This window comes from Sceloporus occidentalis, unplaced genomic scaffold (genome assembly GCF_023333645.1).
Source record: "Sceloporus occidentalis isolate IW3139 unplaced genomic scaffold, rSceOcc1.0.p SCAF_39, whole genome shotgun sequence".
NCBI classification, from domain to species: domain Eukaryota; kingdom Metazoa; phylum Chordata; class Lepidosauria; order Squamata; family Phrynosomatidae; genus Sceloporus; species Sceloporus occidentalis.
The window spans coordinates 8700624-8718581 of record NW_028317019.1 but is presented as its reverse complement, the minus strand read 5'-3'; the positions used below and the strand labels follow the sequence as shown (position 1 = coordinate 8718581).

The window sequence follows — 17958 nt, the reverse complement described above, 5'->3', positions numbered from 1 at the left end:
TTACATGTGAAAGGGAACTAGGAATGGTAGTAGAGCACAAGTTGAACATGTGTCAAGAGTGTGATGCAGCAGCTAAAAAAGCCAATGTGATCCTAGGCTGTATCAATAGGAGTATAGTGTCAAGATCAAGGAAAGTAATAGTGTCACTCTATTCTGTTTTGGTCAGGGCTCACTTGCAATAATCCTGTGTCCAGTTCTGGGCACCACAATTCAAACTGATGTTTAGAAGCTGGAGCGTGTCCAGAAGAAAGAAACCAAAATGGTGAATGGTCTGGAAACCATGCTCTCTGAGGAATGACTTAGGGAGCTGGATATGTTTAGCTTGGAGAAGAGAAGGTTAAGAGTGGATATGACAGCCCTGTTCAAATATTTGAAGAGATGTCATATTCTGGATGGAGCAAGCTTGCTTTTTGCTACTCCAGAGAAAAAGACATGGAACAATGGATGCAAGTCACAGGGACAAGAGATTCCACTTAACCTTTAGGAGTAACTTCCTGATAGTAAGAGCTCTTCAAAAGTGGAATATACTCCCTCAGAGTTTGGTGGAGTCTCTTTCTTTGAAGGTCTTTAAACAGAGGCTGGATGGCCATCTCTCGGGGGTGTTTTGAATGTCTGTTCCTGCATGGCAGAAGATTGATCCGGATGGTCCTTGTGGTCTATTTCAACTCTTTGATTCTATCATTCTAAAGGGGAATCATAGCGCTCTGACAGTAGATTATGAAAGGGCCCTCAGTCTTCACAGGAAGGGCAATGGATTCAGGTTCCTTACCCACAAAGGCCACATTCTCATAATTTTCTATCATAACGGAACTGTACATAAGTTTCTGCTTCTTTGTCAATAGTTTCCATTCCTCCTCGGTGAAATATACCGCCACATCCGCAAAGGTCACCTGCAACAGAAAATAGCCCTCATCCAGAGAGTGACTAAACAAAAGCGGAGGAAAACACATGGTGTATTGCAAATAATATTTCAATACTTCAGAATTCAGTCCAGGAAATAAACTTTAAATTCTGCAAGCAAGGAAAAAGCTACAGCCTTTGAGATCCAGTTTGTCTTGAATCCTTTCAGTATAATAAACAATATAATAAAGAATATAATTTAGGCCATGTCTGAGATATTATTGATTGATTAAGATACTGACTATCTCAACATGTATAGTACATTTAGTCACCAATGAATCATTTAGCCATATCTCACCTAATTTCAGAGGCAAATTTCATTTTTAAAAAACAGTTCTGGGGAGTGCTCATGGCTTGAGGGCCACTGGGCCCACCTTCAATTTAGGTCCAGAGATATTTTTCTATAGCCCCCAGCATTTCACAGACGGGGAAAAGAAGACACATGTGGACAAGCAACACCAGAAGGGGATCAAGATGGCCAATGAAGATCACACAAGCGAGGAAGGGTACAGTAGTTTGCTTGTGCCTCCGACTCCTGGCAAGGGCTAGACCGTGCCACCTTTTCGCCTCCCCTCGCCCCTCTTTTGAGTTGATGGGATGCACACTATTTTGAACTTGTAACACATTTTGCAGCAACTGAACTGACCTGAGGAGAAGGGGGAAAGTGGGAGGAGGAGAGTGAAATAGGACATTTTCAAAGCCCCTGAAAAAATGAGGTGACAGAGAATTAACCAGGACTCTCTCTGCCAAACTGGGACAGTATGTTCTCCGCTTGCTTTCATGAGCCGGCCCAGACACAGATGAAATGAATAGTCAGGATGGCAACTTACCAAAGAGCTGTTGTTCCTGGGCAGCCTCATTCTGTTGGAGCCCAACTCCCTCTGCTTGGCCTCTGTGTTGGCCATCAGGTGGGCAGGGGTCCTGGTGGCCCTACACTTGGTCACTTCCAGCAAGAGAGGCCCAAAGCTGTGTACAAGGAGGCCGAGATGAAGTTCCTGAGAAAAGGGACCAGGGTTAGGATTGGCTTGGCAAGAAACACTGCGTCACTCAAAGAGAACAGGATCCTGCTGGTGACATATGCCTTCTTTGGGCCGATGCAGAGGTGGGCATCCCCTTCCTCCCTCTGCACCAAACAAAGCCCCCTAGACCTAGCATAGATTCACTGGAGTTCCCCTACAAAACAGATACTCCATGCCTTCTTAGGGTGGTGGGGGATCAGGGGATGGGGAATTGGAGAGGGCCCTGGTTATGTACCCATAGCTAGTTGTGAAATGAGTGCATCATAAATAAATAAATAAACAAATAAACCATCTGCTGAAACCTCCAGAGGTCCCCATTGATTTTCTCCAGCATCAGCCACTTTCCCAAGAAGGCTGCATCCACACTATAGAAATAAAGTACTTTGGCACCACTTAAACCTTTCAGTGCTATGGAATCCTGGGATTTTACCTTTGGGCCACTTAGCCTTCTGTGACAGATAGCTGATACCACAATGAATTACAAATCCCAGGATTCCATAGGATGGAGCTAGGAGAGTTAATGCGGTTTCGAAATGGATTATTTCTGCAGTGTAGATACAGCGTGAGTCGGTTTTAAAAGGATAGAAAGCACCCAATTCTTCTTTTTACCCTCCTAATAATGGTTTTCCTTTAAAAAATAAGTAATTTGTTTTAGTGCCTAATCCTTATTTTTGTTGTTATTTGTTTATATGTTTGTTTGTTTCATTCTTGGTAATATGAGTTATTCTGGTCTGTCTCCTTCCTTCTTGCCTGAAAATCTATTAATAAGGAAACTGGGGAGGCTTTTAAAACCTCCCAAAGGAGCCACTTTTGGCCTTTTTGGGGGACTAGCCTCCTCTTAGAAGCCAAAGACCAAGGTTTGTGAAGAATAAGAAGAATAAGGCTTGTATTAAAACTCTCCTCCCCATTTCTGATCCCTTTTGAACCCCATGTTCCCCAGAAGGAGCAGAGCTGTGTAATAGGAAAGCCCTCTCAGAAAAGAGACACACTTCCTTCCTTTTGGCCCAAGGAGCCTGGCCTCCTTCTGACTCTGGAGCCTGAGGAGAGAAAGAGAGGACTCTGTTCAACTGAGGCCTCAGAGAAGGTTCTGGAACATTATTCCCACAGTCCAAGCAGCACAAAATGGCCACCAGAACACAAAATGGCCTCCTCTGCCTCAGCGCTTGGCAGTTGGAGGCCTCAGCACAGCAGTAAAGCCTACCGCTTCCAGGCCTTGTCCTTCTCTTCTCTTCTCTTCTCTTCTCCTCTCCCCTCCTTCCTTCCTTCCTTCCCTCCCTCCTTGTCTTTTTCTCTTTCCTTCCTCCTTATCTCTCTCTGTCCCTTTCTCACTCTCTGCTCCTCATTCACTCTTCTGCGCACAGAGCTAAATAGGCAGAAGCTCCTCCCCTTCTTCAGTCTGGCCAATGAGGGCAAAGGAGCTGGAAGGCCCCGCCCCCTGCCCCACCCTCACAGGCTCCTCCTGCAGTTAATATGGAACAAGGCAGGAGGGACTGAGGGACCCTGGAGCCCCAGCCACACAGACACTGGCCAAAGGCACACATCCCCAAAGCCTAAGACCCATGAGATGGCAGCCCTATGCAGGGCAGGACCCTCCTCTCTCTGGCCCTGTGGATGCTGGGAGATCCAGTCCAGGGAATACACTGTGAATCCCATTGGAAAGAGAACATGCTATACTGCCTTTCAGATCCACTTTGCCCCAAATCCTTTATGAGGCCAGAAATCCCTTTGTTAGGAAGCGAACCCCAAATATCTCCCAAGGCCCCTCCCTCCAGGACCTCCTTCCACTCTTCCCCTCAGTCTCTCTCTATCTCCCCTGAAGGCCTCAAACTGCCAACTGCCAAGCGCTGAGGAAGAAGCAGCCATTTTGTGTTTTGGCAGACATTTTGTGCTCCTTGTGATTGTGGGGAATAATGTTCCAGAACCTTCTCTGAGCCTCAATTGAACAGAGGCTTCTCTTTCTCTCCTGAGGCTCCAGAGTCAGAAGGAGGCCAGGCTCCTTGGGCCAAAAGGAAGGAAGTGTGTCTCTTTGTGTCTCTTTTCTGAGAGAGTTTTCGTATTGCACAGCTCTTCTCCTTCTGGGGAACATGGGTTTTAAAAGGGATCAGAAATGGGAGGATAGTTTTAATACAAGCCTTATTATTATTCTTTACAAACATCTGTCTTTGGCCACTAAGAGGAGGATTGTTCCCCAGACAAAGCCAAAAGTACCTCCTTTGGGAGGTTTTAAAAGTCTCCTCAGTTTTCTCATTAAGAGATTTTTATGCATGAAGGAAGTTGACAAACCAGACCCTCTCATATTACCAAGAATGAAAGAAACAAAAGACAAAAATAAAAAATAAAATAAGGATTAGATAGAAAAACAAAGTGCTTATTTTTTGAAACGTAAAACCATTCATAAGAGGGTAAAGCCAGACTTGGTTTCTTGTACCCTTTTACAACCAACTCAGGCTGTATCTGCACATAACTGACCCCCATTGCATCCCAGTCTGCCAAATTCCCATTCGCTTCAATATAAAAAAGAAGAGCTGGACATTGACCTTCCCAAGGTCTCTTTTCCTCCAGTTTCTTCCTCGAAAGAGGAACTGAGGGTTGTTTCTCCTCTCTTCCTTCCTTTGGAGGCCATCTTGGTTCTTTGCACACCTGCAGAAAGTACAAATGGAGGTGTTTTACATGTGCCTTACACACTTATGCAGACTTCCATGAACCACCAAAAATAGAATTCAGTGGCTCTCAGAGCAAATCAACCCTCAACCTTTCCTAGAAAATAAAATAAACCAACGGGGATATAAATGATTAACCCTATGATTGTTACTATTATTAGTCCCTTGCCTCCAAAACCTCAGAGAGAGAGAGAGAGAGAGTCTTGTGAATCTCAAAGGCTGACAGAATCCACAGGGATTTACCTTCCAGAAAATGGGGCCAGGATTGCAGTCCAAGGGTTGGTCCCAGCCTTCATCATCCCAAAGAAGTCAATGGGAGGAGGGCTGGTAGGACTCATGTCTCTCATTGATTTCAATGTGCCTCTTTTTCCTTTTTTTTTATTCCGATCATCCATATAAATTCATGGTTTACAGATAATCAAACAACGATATCAACAAAAATCCATTAATAACAACCATAGGAAATACTATATTTAAATGTCTATAGATCTATATTCTTACGTTTCTTTCTGGTTTGTCATGAACTTTCTGAAACCGATATTATTACACTCTTGTAATGATAAGCATTTTCCCCTATTTGACTTCTATTCAATCTATTCCACCTCTAATAGTTGAATCCTCATCTCATCTAGAAATAGTACAAAATGTAATAGCTTGCGTATGAAAGAGAAACTGTCAATTGGTCTATTTTAAGCATGCCTACAAAATAAAAATAAACATATCAGCACTAAAAATAAAATATATTTATCAAAGCAGGAACAAGGGGAATGAAAATGCTGGTTTCTTTTTCTTCTGGTCTTACAGTGAGGAAATACCTTCCATTCCCGAAGCTTCAATCCTTTGAGGACGCCTTTAGTTGTGACACAAAATGGAGAAAGCCTTGGTGCCTTGTAAAGCCTAAAAGAGGCAGATAGAAAATCTTTAATGCTCTTGAATGAACGCTCTTAAGTAAGATAGGTTTCCAAGGTTGTTTTAAGAATGTATCTTGAATACAGGTATTATATGAAATATAATTCATACATCCTCTCTTTCTCTCTCTCTTCACACATAGACATGAATGGATAGATAGATGATAGACATACAGACAGACAGACAGAGGGTATCCCCCAAAATGTTTACCCACAGAGCAGGTTTTTTTCTTATACAAATAAGAGTTTTTCCCACAGAACCCAATGCACTTCAAGAAGGAAAGGCAGAGCAGAAGGGGATATTTTCCATTAGGTTTTTAAGGCTGTGCTTCTTGGGCTTTGCTTCCAGCCCCCAAGGCTGCCTCCCTACAGAAGACCCTCCAGCCCCTCATCATTGATTCCAAAATGGGGGACCTTCCCCCTCATTCATCATTCTCACATAGGAACCAAATTTGGAGGTCCCACATTGGCACCTTGAGGCCCCCACCTTCCCTTCCCTGCCAAGGAAACCCAGGAGCCCTTCTTCTTCCTAACCATCCAACAGTCAAACCCACCAGCCTTCTAGAACCCTATTAAGAATCCAAGCCAACCGCCAGCCTCTCCCAGAATTCCATGCTCTCCCCTCCCAGCAGACCCCCCCCCCCGAAACCCGGAGATGGAGCAATGGGTGGAAACCCTACAAAAGAGATCCTTCCCCCAAGATTTCCCCCTTTCCCCTTCTTCCCATTTCATGTCCCTTCCAGGTCTATCTGCTTCCACTTTCCAGAGGGAGAGCTGAGGTGGTTTAATACTGTTTTAATTTCTACGTTTGTACATTTCAATTCTATTTTAATAAATTTGTAAAATATGCTGTGTATCCCTATATGGGGGGAAAGCATTATATTTTTATTATTATTAGTAGTAGTAGTATTAGTCTCTTGCTTCCAAGTGTGAAAACTCAAAGACGAACAGAGGTCCAAAAGACACTGCAGAAATAATCTACTTTGGGACTGCTTTAATAGCCTTGGCTCAATGCTAGGGAATTCTTGGGAGTGTAGTTTTCTGAGACATTCAGCCTTCTCTGTTAGAGAGATCGAGTACCACAACAATTCCCAGGATTCCCTAACACTGAACAAAGGCAATTAAAGCGTTCCCAAACTGGATTATTTCTGCAGTGTCTTTTGGACCTCTGTTAGTCTTCCAGCTTTCATAAAGATCTGTGGTTTTGAAGGGAAGACAATCATCATCATCATCATCATCATCATCATCATTTCTGCAGTGTGGTTTGAACCAGAGTTCACTGGGATCTAACTTCCAGAAAATGGGTTCAGGATTGCAGTCCTAGGGTTTGTCCCAGCCTTTATCATCCCAAGGAAGTCAATGGGAGGAGGGCTGGTAGACTCATGTCTCTCATTGATTTCAGTGGATCCATTTCTTTTCTTTTTTATTCCAATAATCTATATTAAATCATATTGTACAGATAATTAAACAGGAATAATAAAAACAACCCAAAAACAACAACAATAGTAAATGTAAAATTTAATTGTCTATACTGTAGATCTATATTCTAACATTTCCTCCTGGTTTGTTGTTAACTTTCTAAAAATTTAATAAATTGTTATGATTATATTGTTGTGACTCCATTAAAAACATTTTTCCACATTTGAGTTCTATCCAGTCCACATCTAATAGCTGGAAATTATCTAATCTAGAAATGGTACAATATATAATAATTTTCCTAAACACAAGTTGAGAGGTTTGTGTATCAAAGAGAAACTTTTCAATGGGTCTCTTTAAAGCATGGCTAAGGGGGGAAATATCAAACCAGGAGCAATGGAAATGAAAATGCTGATTCCTTTTTCTTCCTGTCTTAGAGTAAGGAAATACCTTCCGTTTCTGAACCCTGAATCCTTTGAGGACACCTTTCGTTGGTCCACGAAATGCTTTGGACGGAGGGAGCGGTGAATGCCTCAAAACGCCTAAAGGTGGAAGAGAGAAAACCTTTAATCAGAGGTAGGCAACCTTTTTGAGCTGGGGGCCGGGTTGCTGTCCCTCAGACAATTGGGGGTCCGAAGCCAAAAAATAAATAAGTAAATAATTTTTTAAAAAATTAAATGAATAAATAAACCAGGACAAATGTAGGACAAAAATTTCAAATGGAAGACACTTTTTTTAAAAATGGAGGACATGCTGATTTTTAAAAAAATGTTAATATAAATGCATGTTTCAGAGACTTCTATAGACAATTGCCCCTCTTGCCTGCCACTTGCCCCCCCTTGCCCGCCTCCTCATGATAGGCCAAAGGCCCCACATCCTCACGCAAGAGGCCAAAGGCTCTGGCGGCAATCGGTGGCAGGACCGGGCTGGGGCCAGTCCTAAGGCCTTGTTGGGCCGCATCCGGCCCGCAGGCCGCAGGTTGCCTACCCCTGCCTTTAATGCTCTGTAATAGATGTTCTCAGTTAACGTAGGTTTAAAAGTTGTTTTAAAATGTGTCTTGAATACAGATATTATATAAAATATAATTCATGCATGTAGCTCTCTCTATCTTCACGCAGAGACATGGATAGATAGATAGATAGATAGATAGATAGATAGATAGAGGGCACCTCCCCCCTGAAATGTATACCAACTGGGCAGCTTTTTTCTCTTAAAAGTCAGAGATTTTGCCACAGAACCCAATGAACTTTGAAAATGAAGGAAAGACAAAAGGGGCAGAGAAGTGTTTTGTGGAACTGGAAGGGAAGCTTTTTTGTGAAGTTTTTAAGGCTGTGCTTCTTTGGCGCAGGGAGGGCAGCCCCAAGGCCTCCCAGAAAACCTTCCTTTCGGACGGGGCCTGTCCCTCTGAGGAAACCCTCCCCATGGCACTGGTTCTCCCATACAAGTGCATTGGGAGCCCAGCCACAATCCCACAACCCCCATTTGGACAATATTGGAATATTTTGGGATTCCAGATCAGGGAGATGGGACCTGTTCCTCTTCCTGAAATTGCAAACCCCTGAATTCCCTCAAATGGAGCCATGGCAACCAAAGGGGTATTGATCTGAGAGAGCCCTGCAGCATGGATCTGCTCAAATCCCAAATATTGCCCTCTCAGCAAAGCCTGGAGAAATTAACCTTTAAGGACCAGAGTGCCTCAAAGGATGACTTTTCCAGTCTCTCCTGAGAGACCCTCCTGGCCCCAGAGCAGCCCCAAAGGAAGGGGTCCCATTGAATGGGGGGGGGGCATGTCTTTCTGAGTCGGTGGGTTTGGAGCAAGAGGAAGAGGACTGTGTTCCAGGAACCTCTTCCTGACCTCACAAGGCAGCTCTTACCATCTGCCCAAAACTACTCTTGAACATGCAAAGATCAGGCAAGGAATGGCTTTGCTCTTTGCAAAAAAGATGGGAAAACAATGGGCCCTTGGTATCTGCTGGGATTTTGTTTGGATAGCAAAATCTGTGGGTGCTCAAGTCCCATTATATAAAATGGATGACCCTGGGCAAGTCACACTCTCTCAGCCTCAGAGGAAGACTAATTGTCAGGTGGAAGCCACACAACACACACACATCTACATAATAGAAATGCCATTTGTTCTGGGCCATGAAACCCACTGTGGGGAAACCTTTGTCAACAGACACTCTCTCAGCCTCAGAGGAAGACAAAGGGCAAAGTGGAAGGCAAACCTGAAGGCAAGGAAAACCTGGGAACAGGGTCACTAGACATGAGTTAAAGGCACGCAGCACACCCCCAACCTGCAAGGCACACTCTCTCAGCCTCAGAGGATGGCAATGGCAATCCCCCCTCTGACAAAACTGACCAAGAAACTCTTGTGACAGCGTTGCCTTAGGGTCTCCAAAAAGAAACTGAAGACACAAAACACTTTCCCCCCAAAGTCTGGGAGGACGAGGAGAAAGAGGAGGAAGGCTTATAGGTTTGGAGCGGCAGAAGAGAAGGTCCTCTGGGTAACTGCAGAGAGCCTACTTTTTGCTGGCTGCAGTAAGTTTTTACTAGAGGACCTCAATGTGTGGGGCAGATTATATGGGAGAAAGAGATCCCATAAGTAAGCTGGACCCAAGCCATGAAGGGCTTTAAAGGTTATAACCAAGATGTCGTATTGTCCCCGGAAATTAATGGGCAGCCATTATAGGTGTGATATGGGCACCTCTAGATATTCCATTGACCACTCTGGCTGCCATATTTTGGATTAGTTGAAGTGTCTGAACTAAGTGCAAGGGTAGCCCTATGTAGAGCTCATTGCAGAAGTCAAGACATGAGGTTACCAGTGCATGCATCATAGTTTTCATGTCCTCAGGGTCCAGGAAGAGGCGCAGTTGGCATATCAACCAAAGCTGATAACAGACACTCCTTGCTGTTGCATCTATCTGAGCTGACATTTGGAGACACAGATTCAGGAACACTCCCAAATTGCAAACATAGTCCTTTAGGGGAAGTGCGACCGCTTCCAGGACCGGTTGACAAACCTCCATACCTGGATTAGGACCTCCAACAATCAGCACCTCCATTTTACCTGGATTCAGTTTCAGTCTGTTTTTCCTCATCCAGCCCATTAATGCCCCAAGAAATTCATTCAGAGGGGAGATGCCTCCCTTAGTTGACACTGAGATATCTCTGGGTGTCATGAGGATACTGATAGCACCTGCCCCATGCCTCTGGATGATCTCTCACAGCGGTTTCATGTAGATGTTAAACAGCATTGAAAGAAAGCATTCTTGAAGTTGTGCATATATGGTACCTCACACCATACAACTTGCACGCCTTACTAAGAGCCCCACCTATGCTGTTGGAGAGGATGCACTAATAGAGGTATCTTCCTGCACAGATTCAAATTGATCCAGTATGATCTCATTCACAGAGTCACTGGGCACCTGACCTATGGCCTCTTTAATAATGCTGGCATCCAAGTCTGGTCTTATCATTTAAAGCAGGGGTCCTCAAAGTCCGGCCCTCCAGATGTTTTGGACTTCAGCTCCCAGAATCTCAGATCATTGGCCAAGCTGTCAGGGAGGGCATTATGAGGTAGGAAGGAAATTTGCATGTGGATGGTGATTGGCTGAGGGACAAAGAGGAAGGAGGAGCCTTTGTGGGGCTCTGGAAGTCTATTCAGAATGACAGTAGACTGCTGAGGTAGGAAGGAAATTTGCATATGGATGGTGATTGGCTGAGGCTTCTGGGAGATGAAGTCCAAAACACCTGGAGGGCTGGAGTTTGAGGACTCCTGATTTAAAGCATCACAGTGAGCTGTGATAGCTCTCACAATGGGTCCTGGGGGGTGAGTACATTAGTCTGGTCCAGGATACCCCCACCTCGCTTCAATAGTCCCATTATGCTTCTCTTCCCTTGGCCCCTTCCTTCCTTCCTTCCTTCCTTCCTTCCTTCCTTTCACCTCCAGCCAGCCAGGCAGAGAGCTGAGCCAAGCCAGAAGCAACCCTTTCTCTCCCCCAATTCCTCCAGGGGCCAAGGAAGGCAGCAGAGGCAAGGCAGCAGTGAGAGGGGCATGGCCAGGACTGTAGATCCCCCCCGAGGCCAGAGGATGCCAGCCAGGAGACAGCCTTCTCCCTTAACATCCCTGGCTCCCAGTGATAGGGACGCAGTGGTGAATGGTGGGTGAGGCTGTGGGTGACACTTTAAAGGGTCCCTTCAGTCTGCCCTGGGAACAACCCTCACCCGTTCGAAGACAGAAGATGCCAACTGGCTGGTACCTTTTTCATTTTGTATTTTTATTTCATATGTTCTTGGACAGATGCGTGGTGGGACACTTGGAGGGAGATGGGCATGGGCAAGGAGAATATGATTCAGATGGCAAATTGGGGGGGGGGAGATATTGACTGTGGAGCGGCTATACAAGATGTTCACGGTGTGCTAACAGGGTGAAATGTCGTTACAGCGGAAGGCGAGATTGATGTTTGATATCTATCTCCCCTTCCATTCATGCTGCTATCCCAAAGGAGCTGGAGAGCATACCAAACCAACCACAGAACCTTTCCCTGCTCTTCTGTAATGCCAGGTCAGTCAAAAATACAACGCAGATAGTCCATGATCTCCTACTGGATGACCTGGATGACCTGGCTTGTTTCACGGAGACCTGGCTGGGTGATGATAGCTCAGCCACCTGGGATCGGGCCTTACCAGCCAGGTTCTCCCTCAGTGAGCAGGTAAAGGGAGTGACTTTGGTCCATAAAGACAATCTTGCCTTGAGCAGGATACCTATCCGTATGATCGACCACATCAAATGTATTTACCTAAGCTTAAAGACTAGGGAAAGTCTGGGGATGCTGTTGGTTTAATGTCCACCCCGTTGCTTAACATAAATACTCTCTGGAAAAGATAAGAATTAACACAAACCAGGGAAAGAGTGACATTCCTGGAGGAAGAAAATAAAAAATTGGGAAAAGAGATAGAGAGATTAACAAAAGAACAAACTGAAGATACAGCAGAAAGAATTAAATTAGAGCAAAGATTTAGGGAGGGATGTCTTAGAATAAGAGGTCTTCCCGAACAGAAGAAGATCTATATAAAAGGCTAATACCGGCCTTGGCTGAATTTATGGACCTAGATAATGAAACCTTTCTCCTTGAGGTGGACAAGATGTTTAGAGTAAGCTCCTGGGTCGCAAAACAGAAGAGACTGCCCAGAGATATCGTGATTTATTTTGTTAGGACTCAGATGAAAGAAGCAGTTCTACAACAACATTTTCATACAAGATTCAAAATGGAAGAAAATGAAATTTTATTGTTGAAAGATATCTCTGGGAAACTGTTAAGGAAGAGGAAGGAATATGGACCACTGACTAAGGTTTTGCGCAGCCATGGAATCTAGCACAAAAGGGAACGAACTCAGGCCCTATCTTTATAATTCAAGCAAAAAAGAAACGAAATCAACTCGGTTCAAAAAGAAAGAAATGTTCTACATGAGAATGAAAAAGAACTTAATAAAGGGGACGGTCAGAAAGAAGAAAGAAACAACCTCAGAAAAGGAGAAGAGGATAAGGAGGAAGAGAGCTTAGAAGAAGAAACAGAAGAAGGAGAATTGCTTAGGAAACCAGATCCAAACACAAGAGAGGATGATATAGATGGAGAACATGACGATGAAATGGGAAAAGACGGACATCCTATCATCAAATGTTAAAGGAATCAACAGCCCAAAAAAACCAAGGTAAACTTTTCCATTATTGAGGGAAACAGAGACTTGATGTAATTTGCCTTCAGGAAACCCATATGAAGAAAGAGGATATGAGTGCTGAAAAATGCCAAATTGGGGAAAGAATACATAGTGTGGTGGAAATATTCCTTGTTGAAATAAAAAAGCTATAGAAAGATGGAGTCACCTTTGTCAGCCAGAGAGATGGTTTTTGAAATAAAGGCTTGGAGTTTAGAAAAACTAGAGCAAAGGAATAAGGAGTGCATCTTGACCTGGATGGAAGCTGGCACCAGTAAAAAGACATAACATAAACTACTGAGATAAGGACACATAGTTGACATTCAGAAGCAAGGTTAGGAGGAAAGCTACTAAATTCCTGCAGGAGGGGGTAAGGAGTGATGATGCAGTTTTAATGTATGCATGTATTTCTGTTCTGATTGTAAGAATTCTGTATGTTTAAATTGTAATTAGCCAATCAGGTGTATTGAAGAAGCTTCTTTGTCTTGAATAATATAAAAAGAGCCATTTTGTCTTGTTCGGGGTCTCAGCTTTTGGAACTTGAATTCCACTGAGTTCATTGTTTTCCTTTGTCGACAATTGGAAATAAACTTATGGATTTTCAATTACTAGGTCCTCTTGCCAATCCTATTGCTCTGCCAATCCTAGAAATTAAAGTTTCCTGAAATTTCTGTTACATATTTGGCGAGCCAGCCAGGAGCCAAGGCAAGCAGGAATTGGCAAAGAGTGGGAGAAATTAACTCTTTCCTGGCTGCACATGTTTCTACTATGGGTAGATTCTTATCAAGGCCCTGCGCGCACTTCAATACCTTTAATTGAAGAGGGCTAAAGATAAGGATTGGCTCAAGTGGTGGAGTCAGAGTCTAGCCAAGGAGACCACTTAGTAATTTGAAAATTCACTGGGGGAAAAGGAAAGGGAAAAGAAAAAATAGAAAAAGAATCATCTCTTCAGGAACAGGTAAAGTATAAAATATAGGGAAAAGTGCACTAAAAAGGGAGCCTCGTTGACCGGTCCAAATCTTTGGATGCGAGTGGGAGAAAGGACCCCCTCCCTGTGTTAGCTGAGCCAGTAGCAAAGGTTCTGCCCAGAGAAGCCTTCTTGCCAAAACTCAGGAACCGGGCCCCTAGGGAACATAAGCAAGGAACTGGGAACTGAAAGGAGGTAGATTGTGATGTAAGTATTGATTGCCAAAGTGTAGGATCAGTGTGGAAGTATAAGGCACTTGCTCAGCTGTGCTGGGGGTAGTTAATCTACTGATCTCCAAGTGCCAATAAATTGTTTTACCTTTTGTGTGGTGGCAAACCTTTCCCTTCTGTGGTATTTTGTTTTAAATAGCTAGAAGTTAGGTGCTGGTGGAGAGTTGGAGGAGAGCATTGGTCTATTGTGAGTATAAATTATGGTTGTGGTATTTTGTTTCATTCTGTCTGGTTGTGGTGGAGGCTTCAGTAAAGACTGTTGAGCTCCAGAAAAGAGTAAAACGTGGGTATATAACATGTGGATTTTGTCTGTATGTAGTGTCTGAGATTTGTGGGTTTTGCAATCTGTCCAGTGTGTACTTTTAAATCCTAATCCTATAGTGTTTGCGCCTGTTGAAATTGTGCTTGTGGTCTTTTGTTGTTTTGTGTCTAAGGATGGCTGAGGGAGGTAAAACTCCTTTGGATTACATTAGGAAAGGCATGGGGAAACATTTGAAAAAGGAGCGATTAATCTTTTTGTGTAAAGATGTTTGGAGTCAGATTTTGCGAAATTGGCCGAGAGAGGGTAGTATAGACATTGACATTGTCTTGCAGTTGTATTCTAAAACATTGGAGCCAGAAAGAGGGTTACTCAATGATTATTTGTATATTTTCTATTGGTATAAGACTGTTTTAAAAAGCCCACCTGGGTTGAATAGTTGCAGAGAATTGGTGTTTAAAAAGGATGAGAGATTAACTAGTATTAAAGAAGCTGTGTTCAAGGTTCAGATTGATTTGGCCCAAATTGTGGAAGAGATAGAAAAGATAGACTCTGTAGAGAGAGGTGCAAATCAGGGAAGAAGGCCCCCACATGACAAGAAAAGAGGATTTTGAATTAGCTTTGTGTGTTAGACAGTGGCCAGGAGCAACCCAGAGGTAGAAACTTGTTGTTTGGGGAAATTGAAATTGTTTAAATTATAAAAATTGGAAATTGCCTTTGTGTATATTGTAGATAAATTTTGGGAAAATTGGTGTTTTAACTTGAGGTTTTCATGATTTTAAATGATCAGTGCCTTTGGGAAAGTTCTGCCCTAAATCTGAATGCATACCCATTTAAAGCCAAAGGAAAATCTAAATTGAATATTAAGCCTGTGCCTTCCCAGAGACATTGCAAATTCTTTTGTCAGTGAAAGTTTTAAGAAGATGGGCAGAAATAAGTGCTTTATAGTGGTGTTGTTATGGCATAGTAATAATAAAATAGTGAGTTTTAAGCCTGGCCAGTAAGCTTCAGCTGTGGCCTGATTTTGTGAACTGGACTGTGGTTGGAAGTTATCTAAGAGTGGAGGAAATTGTGAGAAAGATAAAAGAAAGTGTTTGAAGGTATGAGGATGTGAAAATGTTTATGGTGTGTGAAAGGAGAAAGCTTATGGAGCGAGTTGATAATGGTTTGGAAAATGGTTGGAAAATGTTTACAGAGGAAAGTATAAACAAGGTTTGAATTGAAATTGAAGGCTCAAGAATGTTGCAGAAGGTTTGAGTATGTTTCAGTGGCTGAGAAAGATTTAGAAATGGGTTTGGTGCAGATGGACAAGCGGTTTGAGTTCTGGCTGGAGTTAGAGAGAGAAAGGGGGGTTAGGGAAAGCCCACGGTTTGCATTTTAAAACTTTTCCTTTGGCTAAAGCTAGAATAGTAGAAGCTATGTTGGAAAGAAAACCTGGAATGGAGTTTCGTGTTGCCAATCTGGTGACTTTCACACCAACATGGGTACTTTTCAGAGCTTTTGGTGTGATTTTGGTGATTGGTTTTAATAGTAATTTTGAAAGTTAAGCATTTGGTGAGTTTTGGCCAAACGTTTGGGGAATTATCTTCGAGGCTTGTTGGCTACACTGTTTGTGAGAAGTTTTTTCCTGGCTGCGGCTAAAGGAGATGGAGCAGCACAGCGTTGTAAGTTGTAAGTTCAAAGCTTGTTTTAAAAAAATTTCTCTTCCCCTCTGGCTGAGATTTTTGTAGACTATTTTTAAAGGCAAAGGATTTTTTCTTAAGTTCATAGAATAGATGTTGTGCTTTAGACTTAGATGAACAAATAGTAAATGTCTTGTTAAGGGTGATCTATGAAGATGCTTGTTAAAAGAGATTGCATTAAGATGGTTTGTTTTTCTTTGAGTGGGAAGTGTGTGTGTTTGTAGAGAGAGTTCATATTACATGAATAGCAGCCAGACTGGATTCTATCTGACCAGAGAATGCAAGCTTGTTTTTGATATTTTTAAATTTACAGGCAAGCAGCTTTTTGCTCAATATTTTGTTTTTATTTTCTGGCCTCAAGATGCTCTCATGGGTTTTTAAAATGAAGTTTAAGTTGTGCCTTTGGGAATTTATATATGTTTTTTTAATGCAATTGTTTTTAGTGAAGACCAAAGAGACTTTTTGTTTTTGAATTCTCCATTGTGCTTTTTGGGTTTTAAATTATAAACCTGCAATCTTCTGATTGGCAATCCAGCTAAATTATTTTTCCAATTAAAGTTGATAAGATTAGTGTGTTAGGCCTGAATTCTTTTGAAGCCTGGGGAAAAGTTAGGATGTTTTGGTTTTGTAAGGCTACAGCTGTGCTAGGCTGAAACAGCTGTTGCAATCATGAGCATTCGCCATGCAAACCTGGTTAGAATTGGTTTATTTTTTTATTTTTTGAGTTTTAAGTTGTGATCCATGAGTTTCCTGGCCTATTCCCTGGCCTATTGAATTTTCGCTTTTTCTGAATATTGTGTGCTTATTTTGTGCTTATTTCAACTGCTAATTTTTGAGGCCATATCATGAGCTGGCTTTTGTATTTTTGAGCTCAAAGATGCAAAGTCTTTCTAATGTCATGTTAAATTGGCTTGTTTTAAATCATTTTTTTGTTCCTGGTTTTAATTTTTAATTTTGCTCTTGAATATTTTGATTTGTTTTGATTCTTCCTTATTGACTCCAAGATAATTGTTTTTTTTTGTTTTAAATTTCTGGCCTAAAGTTTTTGAAATGATTTCTTGTTATAACAGACGCTGAGAACTATTTTTATATTTTTAAGTTTTGAGAATGGCCCATCCAAGAGGTTTTTGTATATTGTTTTAGCTTGAATTTTTATTTTTATTTTTATAATATCTAAATGTATTTTTGAAAGCACCCGAAGTTTCTTTTTGTGATTTTGGAACCCAGAGATCCAGAATATAATTGTTATATTCTGGTTAATTAGTGATTGTCAATTTGATTTACACTCATTGAAATTTATAATTTTTGTTATTTTGAAAAAATAACATGGCGAGCCAGTTGATCCTATGTTGAATTATTATGTGGTTCTGGAACGGAATAAGGAACGATATGAAAGTATTAAAGAGATTGGTATTCTACTATATTGTAGCAAGAGAAAATTTGGAAACACTTTACAAATTCAAATTCTGGTTTCCACTTCCAGATTTAATCAAAGTTAATCAAGTTAAACTCAAGCCAGCATGTGTGAAATTGTATCCTAATTCCAAGCTAGAATATATCATTTTGGCCTGAGAGGAGTGACTAAAAAAAGAGCATGAACTGATTTTCTGAGTCCTGAGTAAAAAGCAAAGAAGTCACTCTATCATAGTTTTGTTTTTCCTGTTCCCTGTTCTGTTGTCAAACTGTTGTGGATTCAAATGAGATAAAGCTGTGAGTACATTGGGTCAGAGTTAAAGTTTCATATTCAGTATGTACATATAAATGCAGTCTGTAAAATTAAGGTTACATATGTATTTAAAAAAAAGCATTCAAAAGGTCCAAAGATGCAAGCATAGATAAAAACCTAAAGCATAAAGAGCTCAGAATGACCCAAGAATGATCCAGGGGATCTGTTGTTAGTTAGAGTTAGCAGTGAGACATAAATTCTAGAAGAGAAATATCTTAGCAAAGCCTATAAGAGGGGAGTTAATGAAATGTGGCTAAAGTATACCTTTAATGTATTCATAACATTCTAATAACTTGTCAATTAGTATTTTTCAGTGTTTTTGCTTTTCCTTTGCCTGGGAAAAAGGGGGGGCACAGACAAGAGGATCGAAGTTTAAGCCCCACTTACAACCGGAAGCTGAGTGGGCTCTACTTCGCCATCAATCAAGAAAAGCTAGGCTGCACCTTTCCAGGACTTCAGGTGCTCTACGCCAG

At 42.0% G+C, this 17958-nt stretch overlaps 1 protein-coding gene across 1 annotated transcript in view; it reads right to left on the bottom strand.

The window, feature by feature from the left end:
• LOC149290532 (uncharacterized) overlaps nt 1-17958 on the bottom strand; it is a 29793-nt gene that overhangs the window by 4492 nt on the left and 7343 nt on the right. The window contains exon 5 of the mRNA XM_089489373.1: nt 1777-1784. Within this exon, the coding sequence (XP_089345499.1) occupies nt 1777-1784 (8 nt within the window). The remainder of the gene's footprint in view (nt 1-1776; nt 1785-17958) is intronic.